General features: G+C 50.6%; 1 protein-coding gene across 3 annotated transcripts in view; it reads left to right on the forward strand.

Annotated features, from left to right (window-relative positions):
• The window catches only part of GRK3 (G protein-coupled receptor kinase 3), a 117,345-nt gene that overhangs the window by 45,939 nt on the left and 53,276 nt on the right, over positions 1-18,130 (forward strand). For 2 of the 3 annotated variants that reach the window (XM_079151334.1, XM_079151333.1), the window contains exon 3: positions 13,012-13,085. The exons of the other annotated variant lie outside the window; for it this stretch is intronic. In XM_079151334.1, coding sequence (XP_079007460.1) covers positions 13,012-13,085 — 74 coding nt within the window. The remainder of the gene's footprint in view (positions 1-13,011; positions 13,086-18,130) is intronic. 3 annotated transcript variants of the gene reach the window in all.

An 18,130-nucleotide genomic window follows, 5' to 3' on the forward strand; every position in this document is an offset into this window, starting at 1 on the left:
CCCGCCCTCTCCTGGCCCTCCGTGGTCCACCCACCTCAGCACGTCCAGCCTCTGCACCTCCCGTCTGAAACCCTCCTTGGTGACCCACAATCGTGCTGCGCCTCCCTCCACGTGTGAGCCGAGTGTGTGTTGAGCCGTGAGTCCTCCTGGTGTCATGCCGGGTCAGCGGGAACAACCGGCCAGAGCAGGGAGGGCTGTGTCCCTAGGCCTGACAGCCTCCGGGCCGGCCGTTCCAGTGGCAGGGTGCGCCGAGCAGGAAAATGCTGGAGGGGTTTCCGGCTCGAGGAACAGGACAGCGAGCCAGACGAGGACCACACAGGCCACCCAGACGGCCATGGTCTCTCCAGGTGGGGAACTGGGGGCCCGAGGGCAGCAGGACTGGCTTCCCACAGAAAAGCCCTGGACACGCACAAGCAGGGCACACATCGCCATGGCCGCCACAGGCCGGAGCTGTCGGAGGTGGGCACTGAGAAGGAACAGCCGGAACCTAGATGGGAGGAAGAACTTCAGTCTCACCGGAAAGTGGGAGCACAAACTAAAGTCACTCGAAGGACTTTTTAAATGTTTCAAATTGGCAAGAAAAAAAATCCAAAAGTTCAAGAAGGTGCTTTTGCTGTGGGCTTAAAAGCAGGCCACCCAGCCCATGGCTGGTGGGGGGCAAACAGGTCCCCTGCACCGGGGCTCCCGTGCTCAGGGCTGCACAAATGACAGGGTGTCCTTGGGACCTTGGGCACAGAAGTCCCCTGGGGGTCTCCTCGCAGTTCTTGAACACGGGAGCCACGCCGGACGGACGTGTGCAGGGTTGTGTGTTGCAGGAGTTTTGTAAAAACAGGCTTTGAAATGATCCAAGTGCCCACCACGGCGGGGGGGGGGCAGTCTGTACATTGAGATGTCCCTAGGGTGGGCTGTCACACAGCCCCCAGCGGGAACCGGGGAGCGCTGGTGACAGGCCCGGAAAGAGGTCCAGCAGAGCTGGAATGCAGGGGCTGGCGGGGACGGTGTGCGGCCACGGTGTGGACACGGCATGGATGGCGTTGGATGGCGCGTGGGTGATGTGTGGACAGCGTGTGGATGGCACGTGGACACCACGTGGACGCTGTGTGGACCCCGGGCAGCAGAGCAGGCCTTCTGGAACCCCCGTTAGTGGAGGCGCTGAGGCAGGGCAGGCGTGGAAAGAGAGTTTTATTTAAAGAGCGGGTCACCTTGGTGATGGGTTGGAGCAGGAGCGGAAGGGCTTGGGGAGTTGCAGGCTGGGCGGCCTTTGACCTTTCCCACCAGCGCCCTTTCCTGATCGACCCTGGGGTTTAGGGTCTGTGTTGACTGGCTTTCTGTCCCGGCTTCTTCCCCCCTTGTGGCTTCACCTCCCCGTGTGGCCTTGGGAGCTGGTGCAGACCCCGCCCCACAGGCGCCACAGGGCTGCTGGAGGGTGACAGAAAGACAAAGAGGAGGACGGTTGTCACTCGGTACCTTGCAGTGTGTTTAGAATTCGGCACCCTACTGTCTATTCACGTAGCAAAGATGAAGAGTCGCACTAAAGTGGGCTAATGACTTGGAAACGGTAAGAACCCAGGGCCCTGGGGACACTGAGGAAGGACCACGCCCCTTAGCCTAGAGGGGAGGACATGATGCGTGGACATGGCAGGGGGCTCACGCGCTGGGACCTGGCTGGGTAGGGCGGAGCCAGGTGTGTGGTGGGGCCGGCGGGGCCTCTGTGCCCTCTCACCATTCTCTGCTGCTTCAGAGCAGGGCAGGGGCCTGCTCAGATCCAGCAGCAGCCTGAGGGTGACTCGAGCGGAGACTGGCCGAGTGGCGGGGAGCCCAGGGCATCTCTGCCCTACAAAGTGGAGTCAGCACCTACTGCCAGGCCCCCAGGCGCTCCCTGTGCAGGTGCGGCCAGCAGAATCACAAGCGCTTGAGCGCACACCTCTCAGGAGGGCGGCACGCGCTGTCACCGAGCAGACGCACACACGTCAGGTGGCTGGCTGTGCCTCGTCTTCTCCTGGCGATCCCGGCCATCTCCATCTGTCCTGGTCACGTTTGGTCTGCAATGTTCCCAAAGAGGCTGCGCCGATGGCCCTTCTCCCGGAGTTGGCAGACTTCCAGCCGCTCCGCCTCCTCAGCAGCACTACGGTGATCTTTCCCTTTTGCTTTTCTTCTGGGTCGTAGTTTGCACTTTCCCGGTGACTCCCGAGGTTGGACACCTTTTCCTGTGCTTCTTGGCTTTTCCGTACCTTCTTCAGCGACAGCGTTCAAGTCTTTGCTTAAAAACAAGTTTTAGAGCGGATTATGTGTGCTCTTATTTTTGAGCATTGAGGATTCTTCACATACACTGGGTGCAAGGCCTGTATGGACATATAGTTAGCAAATAGTTTCTCCAAATACGTGGCTTGTCTTTGTGTTTTCTTTAAGCAGGTCTTGATGAGCAGACCTTTCGAGTGTAAGGAAGTGCAGTCTGCTTTCTCTTTGGTAGATCACGTGGGATCTTAGTGACGTGTGCTCACCCCAGGGTTGGAAAGATGTTCCTATGTGATTTCTTTCTGCAGAGGTTGTGGTTGAAGGTCCATTTCAGCCTGTGTTCCATTCTGAGTTCCTGTTTGAGAGGTTGACTGTTTCTGTACCTGGATCTTCCATGGATCCAGCTCCATTTCCTGGAGAGACTCTTGTTTCCACGTGGTGCCTCCTTCGGCATCTCTTCTGATCCGATGTGGGGTTCCCCTTTTCTCCGCAGCACGCTGCCTGGATTATCGTAGGTTCACAGTGTGCCTTGAAACCCGACTGGGTGAACCTCCAACTTTGGTCTTCTTTGGTCTTCTTTTTCAGAAAAAATTTTTTTTTCTCATTCCTTTGCTTTTCTCCACGTAATTTTAGAATCAGTTCATGGATTGTGACAAAAATTGCTATTGGATTTCTGACTGGGATTATGCTAAGTCTGTAGATGGATTATGAGACATTGAGCCTTCCAATCCGTGAGCAAGGTCTTCATTTATTTGGATCTTTTGATTTTGTTCATCAGTATCTTGTCATTTTTTTTATCATGCAGATCACACACATACCTGGTCAGATTTCTGCCTAAATGTTGCAATTTTCGGTGCTATTATAAATTTTGCTGATTTAACTTTAAATTTCCCATTTTTCATTGCTGGCGTGGAGAACTCATTTACCAATAGTGGTGTGCACAAAGTATACCAATGAAAATATTTAATTAGTTGACTGCTGATATTACAATGGAGGGCTCTTTTGAGCCCATCACTCAGTAAAATAATGTTGGTTCTATCATTTCAAGAGAGCATTTTAAGGAATTCATTTTTATGTTGTATTTTTTAATGCTTTTTGACCAACTTTCAAAAGTTTATAAAAATTGCATTAAAATAATTTGATTATGGGGCCTTTTTGTTTTTCCATGCAGCATAATTATGGCGGGCAGCCACCATCTGCTCTTTGGATAATTTAATTCTTGCTGTCAGACCACTGTGTTGCCGCCTCCCGTTTGGACCGTGACCTTCCAGGCTTCCGCTAACTGGCTTGCCTCTGGGCGTCTCCTCTTCCCTCTCGACCCCACAATGACCAGCTCTGTTTATGCGCTCCTTACCATTCATTCCGTGACTTTCTAATTTGACGAACTTTATTGTATTTAGAGAAATAGAATTTTAGGATCGAAGATATTCTGGGAATTAATCCAAGGCCTTCCTCTTTTAAACTTGGAGGGAAAAAAAAAAAAAAAAAAAAAAAAACAAAACTCTCACCAGAGACACTGGGCGTGCATTTTGCTAATTTGCTAATTTTGCTCATTTGTCCAGTTGGGCAGTGAATGCGCAAGGTCAGCTGTGTAATGCTGCCCGCCCTGCAGCGGGACCCTGGGCCGAGCCACCGCCTGTGCTGTGGCACCGCATCTCCAAGCGTGAGGAGGGGTGGGCGGTGGAAGGGGATTTCTGGACACCCGGGAGTTGGTGGTGTGCGTGCTCCGTGGGGTTCAGGCCACGGGCAGGGAGAAGCGGACGGAGCATCAGGCAGCTGCGTGCCTGACCGGGAGCCCGTGAACACGGCCGCCTCTGAGGCATGGAAATAGAACCAGGAACTCGTGGCTGTAATGGGCTAGTTACGGGGGCGCCCTGCCCTTCTCTGCTGCCGATCTGCCCAGCGTTGCTCTCGTTGGATCAGCGTTCGCATCCTGTTGTGTTTGTTCAAGGGTTAAAAGTTGTTCCCCCCCCCCCCCCCCCCCAGTGTCAAACTCTACTTCTTAGGCTTTTAGGAAACTGCTGATTATAAAAGAAAGAAATATTTGAAAAGCCAAGTCGACAGCAATCATAGCTATTATTAATCACATACAGCCTTTAGCTGTTAAAAATCAGGGGTTATTTTTCTCTAGCACAATTACTCTTTTCCCAATAATCACATAGCATTTGAGCCATGAGTTATTTTTACCACTCTACCTCTTTCCTTGGAGCTTTATATTTTGGTGTAATTTTAAACCTACAGAGAAGCCCAGCAGCCAGCGCAGGCGCGCTGGACCCTGTGAGCGTCCACACCCGCACCCTCTTCCCGCCTTCGCTTCCTGCTGTTTTCCCTCCCCTTAACTTTTCCTCCGAATCTCTTGGGGTGTTTTGGAGACATCACACCTCCTGGCCATTATGTAGGTAAGTCTGTATTTCTTTGTTTTTCTTTATTTATGTATTTTGGTACCCGGGACACTCGACCACTGAACCACCTCCCCAGCCTTTTTATGGATCTTATTTAGAGACAGGGTCTCGCTGAGTCGCTTAGGGCCTCGCTAAGTTGCGGAGGCTGGCTTTGAACACACGATCCTCCTGCCTCAGCCTCCCGAGCTGCTGGGATGACAGGCGTGCACCACAGTCCGGCCAGGTCTGTATTTCATAAGAACAGGTCACTGTCTTGGAGCGCCACAGCGGTGTTCAAGATCAGGAAATGCGCCACTGCTGTCCCACCCAGGGTCCGAGCTTGCGCTCCAGCCTTGGTCCCGATGCCCTAGTTCCCTGCCGTTTCTGGGTCTGGGGTCGCGCCTGCGCTTAGTCCTGGGTCTTCCCTCTTGGAGGGTTTCCTGAGCAGCATCTGTCAAAGGTGCAGGACAGCCGTCCCGCAAACCGCCCCGTACTTGGCTCACTTCTGCATCCTCAGAGCGGCTGGAGGTGGCTCGCGGTGCTGTTCCCGCAAATCAAGTCGCGGCTCTGCCGACTCAGTAGTTGAGAGCGGCGGTTCTGGCCCTTTCCTTCAAGTGGGTGTTGAGTCCTCCCTCGTGGCTTTGCACGTCTTCCCGTTTTGCGGGATGTGATTCTGATGCCATGGAAGTCGATTTTGCTCCTTATGGGACTTTCCCCACTGCCTTCCGCACCCAGGGGTGCTCCGACTACACCCCTCCTTCTGTGATGTCCGGCTGTAAGGAAAGCTTTCCCGTCTCCCTGTTTATCTCCTTACTTATGCGGTGCCGACGGAGGGACCCTTAGTTTAGCGAACGGGCTCCCTCGTCTATTTTGTTATCATGATTGTCACTCTTTCTGCGGGGTGGGGGCGGGTGGGGGCCTTGCCACAGCGCCACGCCCCGCCCACGGTCCTCTACTTTGAGCCTCAGTTGTCCGGGTTTGGGCTGGAGGAGCCCCGCAGGCCGGCTCTCGTGCCTGCCGGTACCTCCCTGTGATCTTTCCAGAAACTTCTTCTGGGCACAGGTGTCTGGGCCTCTCGCTGTCTCCTGCTCCTCTTCCCGCCTGGGCCCTGGTTCCCCTGGATGGAGAACGGTGTTTAGAAACCAGCTCTCGGGCCCTGGAGTCACTCCCTCCTTTAGTGGAGAGATCTAGAAAGTGTGTGTGTGTGTATGTGTGTGTGTGTGTGTGTGTGTGTGTGTGTGTGTGTGTGTGTGACCGTCCATCTGTCCGTCTGTCCATCCACCCTGCTTACAGTGGTGCGTCCACACAGACACTCGAGACACTCCAGCTCCAGCGGGTGCTGCGGCCGGCCTCCCTGTCCCTCCGCTGTCCTCTGTCCTTCAGGCGGGCTCCAGAGTGTGCACGGGAACGCCCTGGGGTGGTTTCGGAAGTGTGGACCCGTGTCACCGCAGGCCTCCGGGCTAGAGGTAATATTTGTTCCGTTCTTTTTTAAAAGTAAATCTGCTTGTAGCTTTGCACACAGTTTAACTCTGATAAATACCTTAGCCCATAGAGACCCCACCTCTCTGGAAAGACAGCTCGCTCTCACCCCCAGAAGGTTCCCTCGGGCCTCGTCCCAGGCAGCTCGTGGCTCTAGGGACGAGCACTTTCCTGATTTTTTAAGCCACAGCTTTTCCTGTTCTGGGATTTTGTACGTAGGGAGTCATACTGTGTATTTTCCTGGACGCATGGCATTATTTACCCAGAAAAATGTCTGACATTTACTCAACGCGACGGTTCATTTTCGGTGTCCGCATGACTGGTTTCAGCAACACCCAGAGAGCTGGTTTAGCACGGTTCTAGGTGTGTCCGTGACTCTGCGTCTGGAAGGGATCAACTTCTGAATCAGTGGACCTAGTAAAGAGGTTGCAGTCACCACTGCGGCTGGGCACCGTGCAGTCCATGTGGGCCTGCAGGAGTGGCACAGGCGGGGCCAGGCAGACTCCATCCTGAGCAGGTGCCCGTCCCCCTGCCCCCGGACATCGGAACTCCTGGTCCTCAGGCCGGGGGCCCCGGGATGTAACCCCGCAGGCCCACCCGGTTCTCAGCCCTTCAGACACAGGCTGCCCCTCTGAGGGCCTGCTTCTCCCACCTGCAGACAGCTCCCCCGGGGCCTCTCGAGCTCCAGGATGGCCTGAGCGAATTCCTGTAGTACGTCTCCTCCTCAGCATGTGGGCATCTGCTGCGGCCGGCTTCTCTGCAGAACCTGGCCTGGCATACTCAGGTCTCTGGGTGTAGCAGTAATTCATCTTATTGCAGAATAGTTTTCTATTTTATGAAAAGACCACCGTTTGCTTATTTTCTTTTTGATAGAACTTGGATCATTTCAAATAAATTATGAATAAGGTGCAATGGCAAGCTGGGCTTGGTGGGGCACGCCTGTCACCCAGCAGCTTGGGAGGCTGAGGCAGGAGGATCTCGAGTTCAAAGCCAGCCTCAGCAACAGCAAGGCCCTGAGCAACTCAGTGAGACCCTGTCTCTAAATAAAATACAGAATAGGGCTGGGGACGTGGCTCAGTGGCCGAGTGCCCCTGTTTCAATCCTGGTACCAACAACAAAAGAAGTCGCTATGACGATTCGTGGACAAGGTCTCCTGGAGACATGTTTCCAGATAAACACCTAACAGGGATCACCGAGTTTTGTGTTGTGCGTGTTTAACTTTGTAAGAAGCTTTGACTATTTCCTCACATGATTATATATTCTCTGGCTTGTTCCAAAGCTGCATATAGAACCAGCAGCGTGTGTGTGTAGATTTACTAGAAGGAACTGGTGCCTGTGATCTTGGAGGCTGGCAGTCTGAATCCACAGTGCAGACCGGCAGGGTGCAGATGGTACCTGAAGGCGCCTACTGGGGTTGCCCCTCTCCAGGGGAGATTGGACTTTGTTCTCTTCAGGCCTTCAACTGATTGGATGCGGCCCACCTACTTAAGTGATCACTTACTCAAATTTTGCAGATTTAAATGCTAATCGCATCCCCAAGCGCCTTCCAAATTGGCACATAAAATTGACCATTACAAGTCTACTTGAGCCAACTTGACACTCCCCTGCATCTCTTTACACTGTAATTAGCCTCCAAATAAAGACTAAGTCAAGGCCATGTTTCTGCCTAATGGCATATAATGACACTTCCTGCACCTGAGAGCCCTTGAGCCCCCAGCACACAAGGGGAAGCCAGGGCCTCGGAGGGTCTTTCCTGTCCTCCCTGGTGCGATGTGGAGTCACCACCTCTCACACACCGTGGCAGTGTGTCACTGCATGGTGACAGAGGAGAGGGGAGAAAGCAGAGGTCGCTGTGCGTACACACACACACGCATACACACACACACACACACACACACACACACAAGCAGTAAGGAGGAACCAGGTGTTGATGTGCTGCTTCTGTAGCTGGTCGCATGGTCACTCATGGCTGCTGTTCACGCTATGGACTCACTTGCCTCCCATTCCCTGCTGCCTGGGCCACCGGCCGGCATCTCCAGGGTCCTCCACCTGGTGCGGTGGCAAGCCTGCTCTGGCCCTTGGCACTTCTGCATGCGTTGGGTTGCAGCTTCTGTCGGCTCTAATCACAGGGCCAGGCCTCCTGCCCTTCTGCCCTCTTCACCTGCCGTGGAGCCCAGTCCAGCCTCCCTGACAGTCGCCCTCACCCTGCCTGCTGTTGAGGGCGGGGCAGGAGGAGCCCAGGGCCCGCCCACCAAGACCCTCCCCCGCTGCCATCCCTGGCCCCCCCCACCCCCCCCATCTCTCCCTGGGAGACTCCAGCCTCTGCCCGTTCCTAGTTCTTTTGGGTGGTTCCTCTTCTAGGAATCCACTTGCAGGGGTTTTGTTTGTTTGAATGTATATAAACAAGGTCCTTTTCTGGTGTAGATTTCGGGAGATGCCCCGGGCTGTGGCTGGTCCCTTCTCTTCACAGTGCCTTTTGATGAGAAGTCCTCCATCGTGAGAAAGTGTGATTTACAAGTTTTGTTTGTACTCTTAAGAAATGCTGTGCATAAATATTTTCAGTGAAGGTATTTTATGATTTTTCCCTTTTTGTTTTGTTCTGTGATGATTCTTAATTTAATTATTTAGAGGGCACGGAGTAACAGCTCCTCTCATCCCAAGGCCCACCCCAATTTTGATGTCTGTTTTTCCAGCATCATTTGCTAAACAAACTTGAATCGACTGTCTAAATATGGGTGTGTTTCTGGACTCTGTTCTGTTCCATTGATCCAGCCTTACACCAGTGCCACGCTGTACCGATTCCCATAATGGCATGATGAATCTTGAAATCAGCGCATGTCACTCGACTCTGTTCTCCTCTCCCTGGATGTTTTGGATGCTCAGTTGCTTCTGCATTTCCATATAAGTTTTAGAATCAGCTTGTTACTGCCTTTGAAAAATCCTCCTGGGTTTATGTGCAATTACATTGAACCTGCATTTCACTGTGAAGATAATTAACATGTAAGCAATACTGAGTCTTCTGATCCATGAATGAGTGTGCGTTTCCATTTATTTAGATTTTCAATTTCCCTTGGTAATATTTTGTAGTTTTTAGCATAGTGGGTCTTACCTTGTCTCTTGTTTATTTATTTCTAAGTATCAAGTATATTTGATATTAGTGAGAATGGATGTGCTTTTAAAATCCCATTTTAAAATTGTGTTCTGTGAGCGTGTAGGAATTTCACCGAGTCTTATCCAATGACCATAAATCTTTTCGCATTTCTAACACGTGTGTATTCTGGTAGTTTCTTTGTATGTAGAATTTGCTATGTAGGTAACCAGGCTGTCTATGAATAGAATCCATTTGGATCTTCCTTTCCAATGTGAATAACCTTTATTTCATTTTCGTACCTTATCGCACTGGCTAAACTGCAAGTGAACAGAAGGTGTGAGATCATACATCCCAGCCTTTGCTAATCTGGCATGTCTTGTCTTTTTTCATTTCGCAGCTCGAAAGTTTTCATAGACTCTTCTATATGAAATGCATCTTCCTTTTTCATAGTGCAGCTTAGCTTGTATTTAATTCCTCTTTATTATTTACCCAGCACAAGTGCTGTGTGTTTCTTACGCTGACCTAAACCCCGGAGGAGGAAATGCCATCTGTCTTCCCTCTGAATCTTCAGTGCATGACATATATTCTTAGTAGACACTCAGTAAATCTTTTGTAGAATCACTCCATGCTAGTAGATATTTCAGAAGTTACGCAATTGATTCTCCTTCCCAGTGTTTAACCTCCTTGGCAAAAATGAGGGAGAGTGGTATTTCTCGCAAAGTGTTTCAAAGTTCTCTTTCACCCTTTATAAATTTTGGAGGTCAGATTTCACATTTTTTCACAGAAACCATGTATGCATATTTAATGCTTTCAAAAGGTCTGAACTCATTGATATTTTCTAGAAAGCATTGCAATTCTTGGTACTAATTTTTGCAAACTACTGTAGTGGCAAATTGGAATAGATTGCCTTTCCGGGGTGTTGTCTACACTAAAAAGTCAGTGAGCACTCAGGAAGTGAGTGTTCAGCATTCAGGAAATCGCAGTGCCTCCAGTTCAGAGTCAAGGTGTAATGCATTCCACCGTTGTCTAATGGGGAGGTGTTGAGTTTCATTTTTATTCTTTAAAATGTGGCGAAATTAAGGCTGGCAATGTGGCTCAGTGGTTAGCGTGATCCCCTAGCGTGCGTAAGGTCCCAGGTTCGATCCGCAGCACCACGAGAAATAAAACAACCAAAATGTGGAGACATTGCAATGGAGACTTGAACTTGTTAGGCAGAGTATTCCTTTTTGTGTTTTGAGACGGGGTCTTGCAAAATAAAAAAAAATAAGTAAAAATTAAAAAAAAAGGACTGGGGACGTAACTCAGTGGTTTAATGGGTTTATTTTCCTGGCCCTGGGCTTAATCTCCAGTCCTGCAAAAAGAAGACAGAAGGAAAGGAGGGAAGGGAGGGAGAGAGCGGGGGAGGTGTTTCCTTATTTTGCCCGCTGGCCTTTGGTGCGTGCTCCCATCTGAGGGGTGCTTCTTCGCTTTCTGCGTGATTTCAGGCTGGGAAGGCAACTTGCTTTCAGCCTGGTGCTCTGGGGTCCATCCCAAAGGCAAAGTATCTGTCTTCTTGCTGCCTCATTTGAACAGCTGCGCTTAAACAGCTGGTCGAAAGGAAAGCTCCCGTATAGACCGTAGCAGTGTGTCACAGCCAGCCCTTGGCTTGTCTACACCTGACCTTGGAAACCGTGTGAAAGCAGCAGGTGACAGCATTGAACTTGAAGGCCCTTCACTCGGCCCCTCCCCCTCCCTCCCTCAGTCGTGGGAGGTAGGCATAGGGAAGTCACCGGAGGCCTGTGGGCACTTTGGCGGTCACAAGTGCCATCCACCAAGTGCGCTGTGCCCCGCGTGTGTGTGAACTGAGAGAAGGCCCTGGAAGGAAAGGAAGTCTGGGCGGAACCGGGGACAGCCGGGGCGGAGCCCTGAGGAGGAAGAGAGGGAGCCAGCTGGGTGCCGGGCTGGAGAGGAGCATCATCCGCAGGTTCCAGAGGCGCCGAAGGCTCTGGCCAGTCCATCCCAAGAGCAGGCCAGGCCAGTGGCCCAGCGGGTGGTTTGTTTTGTTTTGTTGTCATTTAATGTCTCGAAAACGTCTGCGTTTTAAAGTGATCCAAATATCCAAGTCCAAAGTCTCATCTTAGTCTTCCAAAAAGTAGAAGGAAAGGCACACCAAGCAACAGCGGAGGCCCAGCCAAGGAGACCGGACACACCCACCCGACGTGTGGGCATGGCCGGGGACACCGTCTGGCGAGGGGGCGACCCCGACCCTGGGCGGGTGGCTTCTGCTAATTGTCTCTGTTCCTCTGAAGGAAGCACCGTATCCTTGAAGAGCAGAACACGCCGTTTGTTCCGGTGCCCGGGGGCATTCCCTACACAGGCCAATCTCGGGCCCACGTCAAATCTCAGTGAATTTAAAAGCATGGAAACCTCCCTGACCACAGCCCGGGTCAGCGGTCATCACTACCTGAAAACACCCGGGAAGACCCCGCCTGCTTGGAACTGAAACGGCCCACTTCAGAATGGCCCGCGAGTCAGAGGAGAGATGACGAGGGACATTAGGCGTGACTGTATGAACAGCCGGCCACCACTCCTGTAGGACAGAGGGCCGGAGTCGCGGCTCAGAGCCCGTGTCCCTTGGCCTCCCGCCCCCTCCGCCGTCCAGGCGCTGCGCGTCTGCCTGAGAGGAGCCTGGCGGGGCTCCCAGGGCCTGCGCGCTCCTGACCCTCAGTCCTTCCCTTTGGTTCCGGTGCCCAGACACTTACCATCTTCTAAGGTGCTGTCCTGCAACTGCGGAGGGGACTTTACGGGGCAGGAAACACGCGTGCAGAGTCCCTGATCCTCGTGCCAAGGCTGATTAAGATCTCATCAACGCCGCTTCCTCTCCCAGTCTCACTTGGGGAAGAACGTTCGTCCACCTCCTCCCCACACTTCAGACTTCCTGCCAGTCTGTGGTTCCTCCTGTGGTTCTGTTCCTGCTAACAGTCCTTCCGTCCTTGTGACTTCCTGGGGTTTTCCGATCTCCAGCTGTCTCCACGTAGACTGGCGTTGGCTGGTCCCATTCAAGCGCAGTGAGGTTGAGGTTGGAGGAGCAGGCGCGAGGCCAGGGGCTAGCTTTGCAGGGGTGGGGGACTTGGTCAGATAGGTGACAAGAGAGTGGTGGATATTTTGACAGATGCACAGGGGCAGAGTCATGGAAACAAATATTCACTCAGCAAACACCTGCTGACCTCGTGTGGGGCAGACTCTGTGCGGCAGGTAGCATCTGACTTGTCAGAGCAGAATTCAGAGCGGAGGTGGCTCTTGGGTGCCCTGTGAGGTCTGAGCCAGTTGCCCTACAGCCCAGAGGAGAGCCGGGTTCTGGCGTGTGGTCCTGATCCTCTGGAGGTGAGGCGTGGCTCCTGAGGGAGCAGAGCGGGAGGTGGCAGGGGACGAGGTGTTTGGGGCAGGTGGAGGCAACAGTGGGCAGCAAGGCCGCCGGCCTCTGTCTGCTAAGGGACTTGGTCTTGGGCGTCACCTCTGAGCCCTGTGGTGACTCCCCTGCACTTCCTGTTCTGCGCACCAGGGGTCCCGTGGGGTCGTCCCTAGCCTAGGGATGGTGCATATTCCGATGGGTGGGGTGTGAGCAGGGAAGGCCCCCAGGTGTGCTGGGCTCTCACCTGGAGTGCGTCCCTCCAGGTGCCATTAGCCTCTTGAAATCCTTTTTTCTCTTTTTTTCAATTTTTAATTTTTTTTCCCTAAGGTAGGGGAGGAAGAGGTTGAGATATAAACTCACTAGTTTGAAGACACCCTCTGGGGTAAGATTTCAATTTACTGCCCACCCTGAATATTTTTATTCTTTTCCTTTAGGTTTCTTGCTATTTAAAGATTTTTGTTTGAATGAAATTAATGAAGCTGTACCTCAGGTGAAGTTTTATGAAGAGGTAAGAAGTGACTGTTTTACTGATGCTTTTACTTCAAAAGCATATTTCAACTGTACTTTGGAAAGTATTAATATGACTAAATGTCTCATATCTACTTAGAAATTCGGTAAAAGCAGTTAGCAGTGCAGCGCACGCTGCGTGTCAGCAACGTGGAGAACGCCTGCAAAATCCAGGCGTGCGATACAGATCAGATAGATCCCCACAGGCCTCTGAGCTCCGAGAGGCCAGGGAGAGTAGCTGGGCCGGAATTCCAGAGAGTGGGATCCTCCAGGGGCGTCGGGGTGACCAGCCACTTGAGTTTTGGGGGAAGCTGATTTTGGAGACCTGCCGGGTTTGACAGAGAAACTGGCAAAGGCTTTTTGGCCATGTTGGAGTAACAGACTGGGGCCTTGGGGGGCTTCAAACACACGGCTGCTTCCCCCGCAGGCTGGCTTACATGTGAGTTGCAGGGACTGAGGGGAAGAGGGCAGAAGTTCTGGAAGGCACACTGAACAGAGCTTTGGGAGGAGCCAAGCAGCCCTAGAGAGCCTGGCCTGTGCACCCTGAGGATCTGCGGCCGCTTTCTCCCGGGGCAGCGCTTGATCTGGGGAGCAGCGGACAGATGAGGATTCAGGCTTGGCTGGTGACAGGAGGTTGCTTCTGGGGGACAGGCCAGGAGAGGTTCTGGGCTGGACTGAAAATGGTGTAAGGCTGAAGGACCCCAAACATATGCTGAGCCTCCCTCCTGAGACATCCCTGAGAGTTGGGAGGCCAAGGAGCTGAGCAGGGAATGTCTTCAGGGAAAAGCTCAATCTAGTGCTGAGGAGACAGAAATCCCCCGCTGAGACCCATGGTGGGCCATGCCTGGGGAAGGGGACCACCCAGAGACAAGCAGGTCCTACAGAAATGGTAACCCAGACCCAACGCACCTCAGTCCTATGATGGCCGATGCGCCCCTCCCCCAGGTCTTGGAAGAGTCCAAGGGACACTGTGTCTTTCTGTGCAGATGTAAGATAATCATACATACAGACGTTATAGTATTAAGGATGCAGGAAGAACCGCTAGACATGCTAAGAGGAAAGACCACAGGGCTCACAGGCAGGAGAAGCAGACCCCCCAGGTGAATGGGGATCGGAGTCAGTCGACAGAATTGTCAATTCAGAATACCCGTGAATAAGGCGTTCTGGAAAACAAAAAACATGGGCAAGGCAGATGGAGGGCTGTATGATTTCAGCATAATTTGAATTTATTATGAAGAATCAAATGGGCATTCTAGAACAGAAAGTGAAATGTCGAGGATAGAACTTAATGGTGGGGTTTGGGCTGGGGTCGTGGCTCAGTGGTAGAGCGCATGCCTTGCACGTGTGAGGCACTGGGTTTCATCCTCAGCACGGCATATAAAGAAATGAGTAAAATAAAGGTCGTCGACAACTTAAAAAACAAAAAGAACTTTATGGTGGGGTTTATAGCAGATAGGTTCAAATACAGGATATGATTAATAAATAGGAAGGCAGATCAGGAGGTAACCTGAAAGCAAAACACAGAGAGAAAATTAACAGGGGGGGGAAAAAAAAAGATAAGAATATCAAAGGCATGTGGAGCATAGGCCTGATTCAGGTAGAACTGGAGTTCCAGGAAGAAGAGGGGAACAGGGCAGAAGCAGCATTTGAAGAGTAAGATCATAGCTCTAAATCTACTTAGGTATAATGTAAATGGACTAAACACCCCAAGTAAAAGACATGTTTCTCAGAAAGAATGAAGAAACAAAACCCTGTATTACACAGTTTATAAGAAAAATACTAACAAACTAACTGTAAGGATAATGCTAACAGTTTCACTACAGGATGAAAACCAGCTGATTATAGTTTAAGAAACAAATTGAGAAAACTGTCAGCAGAATGAATACAAAGGAGACATATCTTTAGACACCAGTTTAAGGCTATGAACATTTATGCAAAGCAAAACCTCAAAAGCAGCCCACGCCCAGACAAGGAAGACACGCTACTTTTAAATCCCAGGTTTTCAGTTCTGTCAATAGTCCAACAAAATCGACACAAGTGCATTGAATTAAATAGGTTGGAAATCATGATCTAGAGCTCACATATAAATTATATTATTATGTTATCATCATATTCTTATTTTAATAACATTATGTTATATATTATCTACTTGGAGTTTTTACAGGTCTGCCATATCTGGGCCAATGGACCAAAATGGGTGAAGAGAAATGATTCTGTAAAAAAAATCAAAGGCACCACAGTGATCAACCTAGAATTTTATACCCAGCAAAAATGTCCTTTGAAAGTGAAAGAGAAATAAAACTCTGTCCAGACAGACAAAACCTGAGGGGATGGATCAGATGGATCATACTCCCTTTGCGGAGTATCCTGGAGAGGTACTTGAGGCAGAAGGAGGACAATCCTGGTGACATTGGAGGGAGGAGCAGTGAGCACTAAAGGGTGACCCGTCAGTACCCATGAATGAGTGCTTCGCTGACTATGCAGAACAGTAGCTCCTCATTTCTAGAGTCAAAATGTACACATAACCAAAATGACTGCCAGACAAAAGGCAGGAGAGGGTGCTTGAAGTTAAAGTATCTTAAGGTTCTAAGATGGTTGGGGGGGTCATCAAAGTGAGGGTTCCCATTGGGCTGAGCCCCATCAAGGGTGTGGATTGTAACCTCTAAGGTGACCGCTAAGAAAGCAAAGTGTGGATATCTAACAAGTTAAAACAGAAAAACAGAATGAAATATTTGATTGATCAAGAAAGGTAGTAAAGGAATACAAGGAGGAGATAAAGTAGTTTAAACTGCAAACAAAGCAGGGTAAGATCATAGCTGTAAAGCTAATTACATTTAATGTAAATGGACCAGAATCTCCAAGTAAAAGACTTGAGGTTTTCAGACTGGTTAAAGAAGCAAAACCCTGTCATTATCCCATTTATAAGAAGGATACTTATAACAGAAAGAGGAAGACGATCTATAATATACCCACCAACCAAACAAAATTGCTGCGACCACACTCCTATTAGACAAGCTACATGGTAATGCTACTTTGAGATGGAGAGAGGGGTTTCTTAGTGATAAAGCGTTCAATCTGACAAGTATAAGTCTTAAACCAGTATGTTGCAAATAACACAAGTTCCAAGTACATAAAGCAAAAATAGATAAAAAAAAAGACAAATCTACAATCCTAATGGAAGATATTAATATACTTCCTGCTTACAAAACAGATGAAATAACTAATAAGGACACAGAATATCTTGACCTGATTGACATATATAGATGCCACACCTAGCAAAAATAGAATTCTCCTTCTTTGAAGTACACATGGACTTTTAGCAAAATAGATCATGTACTGGCCCCTAAAGGAAGCATCTAAAAATTTCAAGATTTAAATGGCTGTTCTTTTCCGATCACAATAGATTTGAGCTCAAATTGAATAAGAGTTAACTAGGAAATCTTAACTGGCTGGAAATTACTATACCTCCAAATAATTAGAGGTCAAAGGAGAAATTAAAATAGAAATTAGGAAATATTTTAAATTAAAATATACTTAATAAATGACATGCTACTAACATTTTTTTTTTTTTGCTTTAAATGATCCAATGCAAATGTAGCATAATTAGGGCTGATACTAATAATCTTGAGGCAAATTTGAAAATCAGAGAAAAACTCCTTTCTTTTTGGCTTTTTGATACGTGTGTGACAGTGTCATAGTTTCCACTTTTAAAAATTATATCGATGTGTTTTCAGGAAGAGGTTCAGATGTAGAAAAGTAAACTAAGAAAGAAACTAAGTATCACATAAGAAAAGTAAACTAAATCTAAAAAGATTTTACTTGGTCTAAAGTAAACTTATGTGAGCCATAACCAGTTTTATCTGGGTAAGTATCATGCTTCATCTGTCAGTTTTTTCCCTTCTTGTGTTCCTGAACTCTGCATTCCAGCACGGACTACACACCTTGGCAAGGAGCGAACCTCCCTCAGCAGAAGACCTTGCCGGGTTCAAGTACCTGGGGCTCAATACCAGTCTCGAACCAATGTGGACTTTGCACACTGACATTTTCAGTAGTTTTTCCTTGCCCCGTTGGTTTTGTTTATCTAACAAATTCATCTTTAATTTCTGGATGTCGTTTGACTCCTGTTCTTAGAGAATTCTGCTGCGGCATCTTGAGGCGCACATTTTGCAGGGTCCATTTCCGCTGTCCCGTGGCTGGAGGTCCCAGCTGCTCATCCCGGCATTTGCCGCATCTGCATGTGGCTGCCTTGTGTTACCTACCTCCACGCCCCAGTCTCTCCGCCTTCCTACCTAGAACTTGCACTCGAGCCGGTCCGGACAGCCAGCTCTCCTGGGCCTTCTCTGGCCTGTCCCCACCTGGAGGGCCACATCTCCTTCCTGGCTTGCGGACGCCTAGCGTCATTTAAGGCTAGCTCAGGATGGACGGCCTCACGTTCTCTCCAAGCCCCTGGAGGAACACAAGCGCCCAGCCCCAGGATGGCGCGGTCGGTCTGCGGTGTCCCTGGCCTGTTTGCCAGGTGCCCCTGTCCCTGTGCGAGCCGCAGGTGTTGTCCTCGTCCCCTGGCTGGGATCTGGTACAGCAGAGCCTCCTCCGCGCCGCAGGCACCGGGCAGGCCACTCCCTGCCCTGAACCACACCCCGCGCCGGAGTCTGGGCGCACGCATGCGCAGGCGCCGCTCTGGCTCTCGAGGGGCTCCAGGTGCCCCCTGTCAAGTGAGGGAGGTGGTTGTCCCTGCCCGCTTCTCAGGCTGCCTGCAGGCTTCAGTCAGCATGCCAGGAGAGCGGCGGCTTTCTAAACCGTGGTGACCCCGATGAGCTGTCCGGCTGGCGGCACAGCTGTCCCAGCGCCACAGTGGTGGAGAGCTCCCGCCGCACATCAGGCCGCCCGGGTGTGGGCTGGTCTCCGCTGCCTGCTCGCTGGCGGCCTTGGCGAACCGCCGAGCTGCTCTCCACCGACGGGGTCTTTGCCCAGAGAGGACGGCAGTGCTGGCGCCGGTCTCACGCGTGCGTCCCACGCTTAGAGCAGCGTCCCGCCTGCAGTTGCTGC

The sequence above is a fragment of the Sciurus vulgaris genome (assembly GCF_902686455.1).
Source record: "Sciurus vulgaris genome assembly, chromosome: 8".
Taxonomy (NCBI): domain Eukaryota; kingdom Metazoa; phylum Chordata; class Mammalia; order Rodentia; family Sciuridae; genus Sciurus; species Sciurus vulgaris.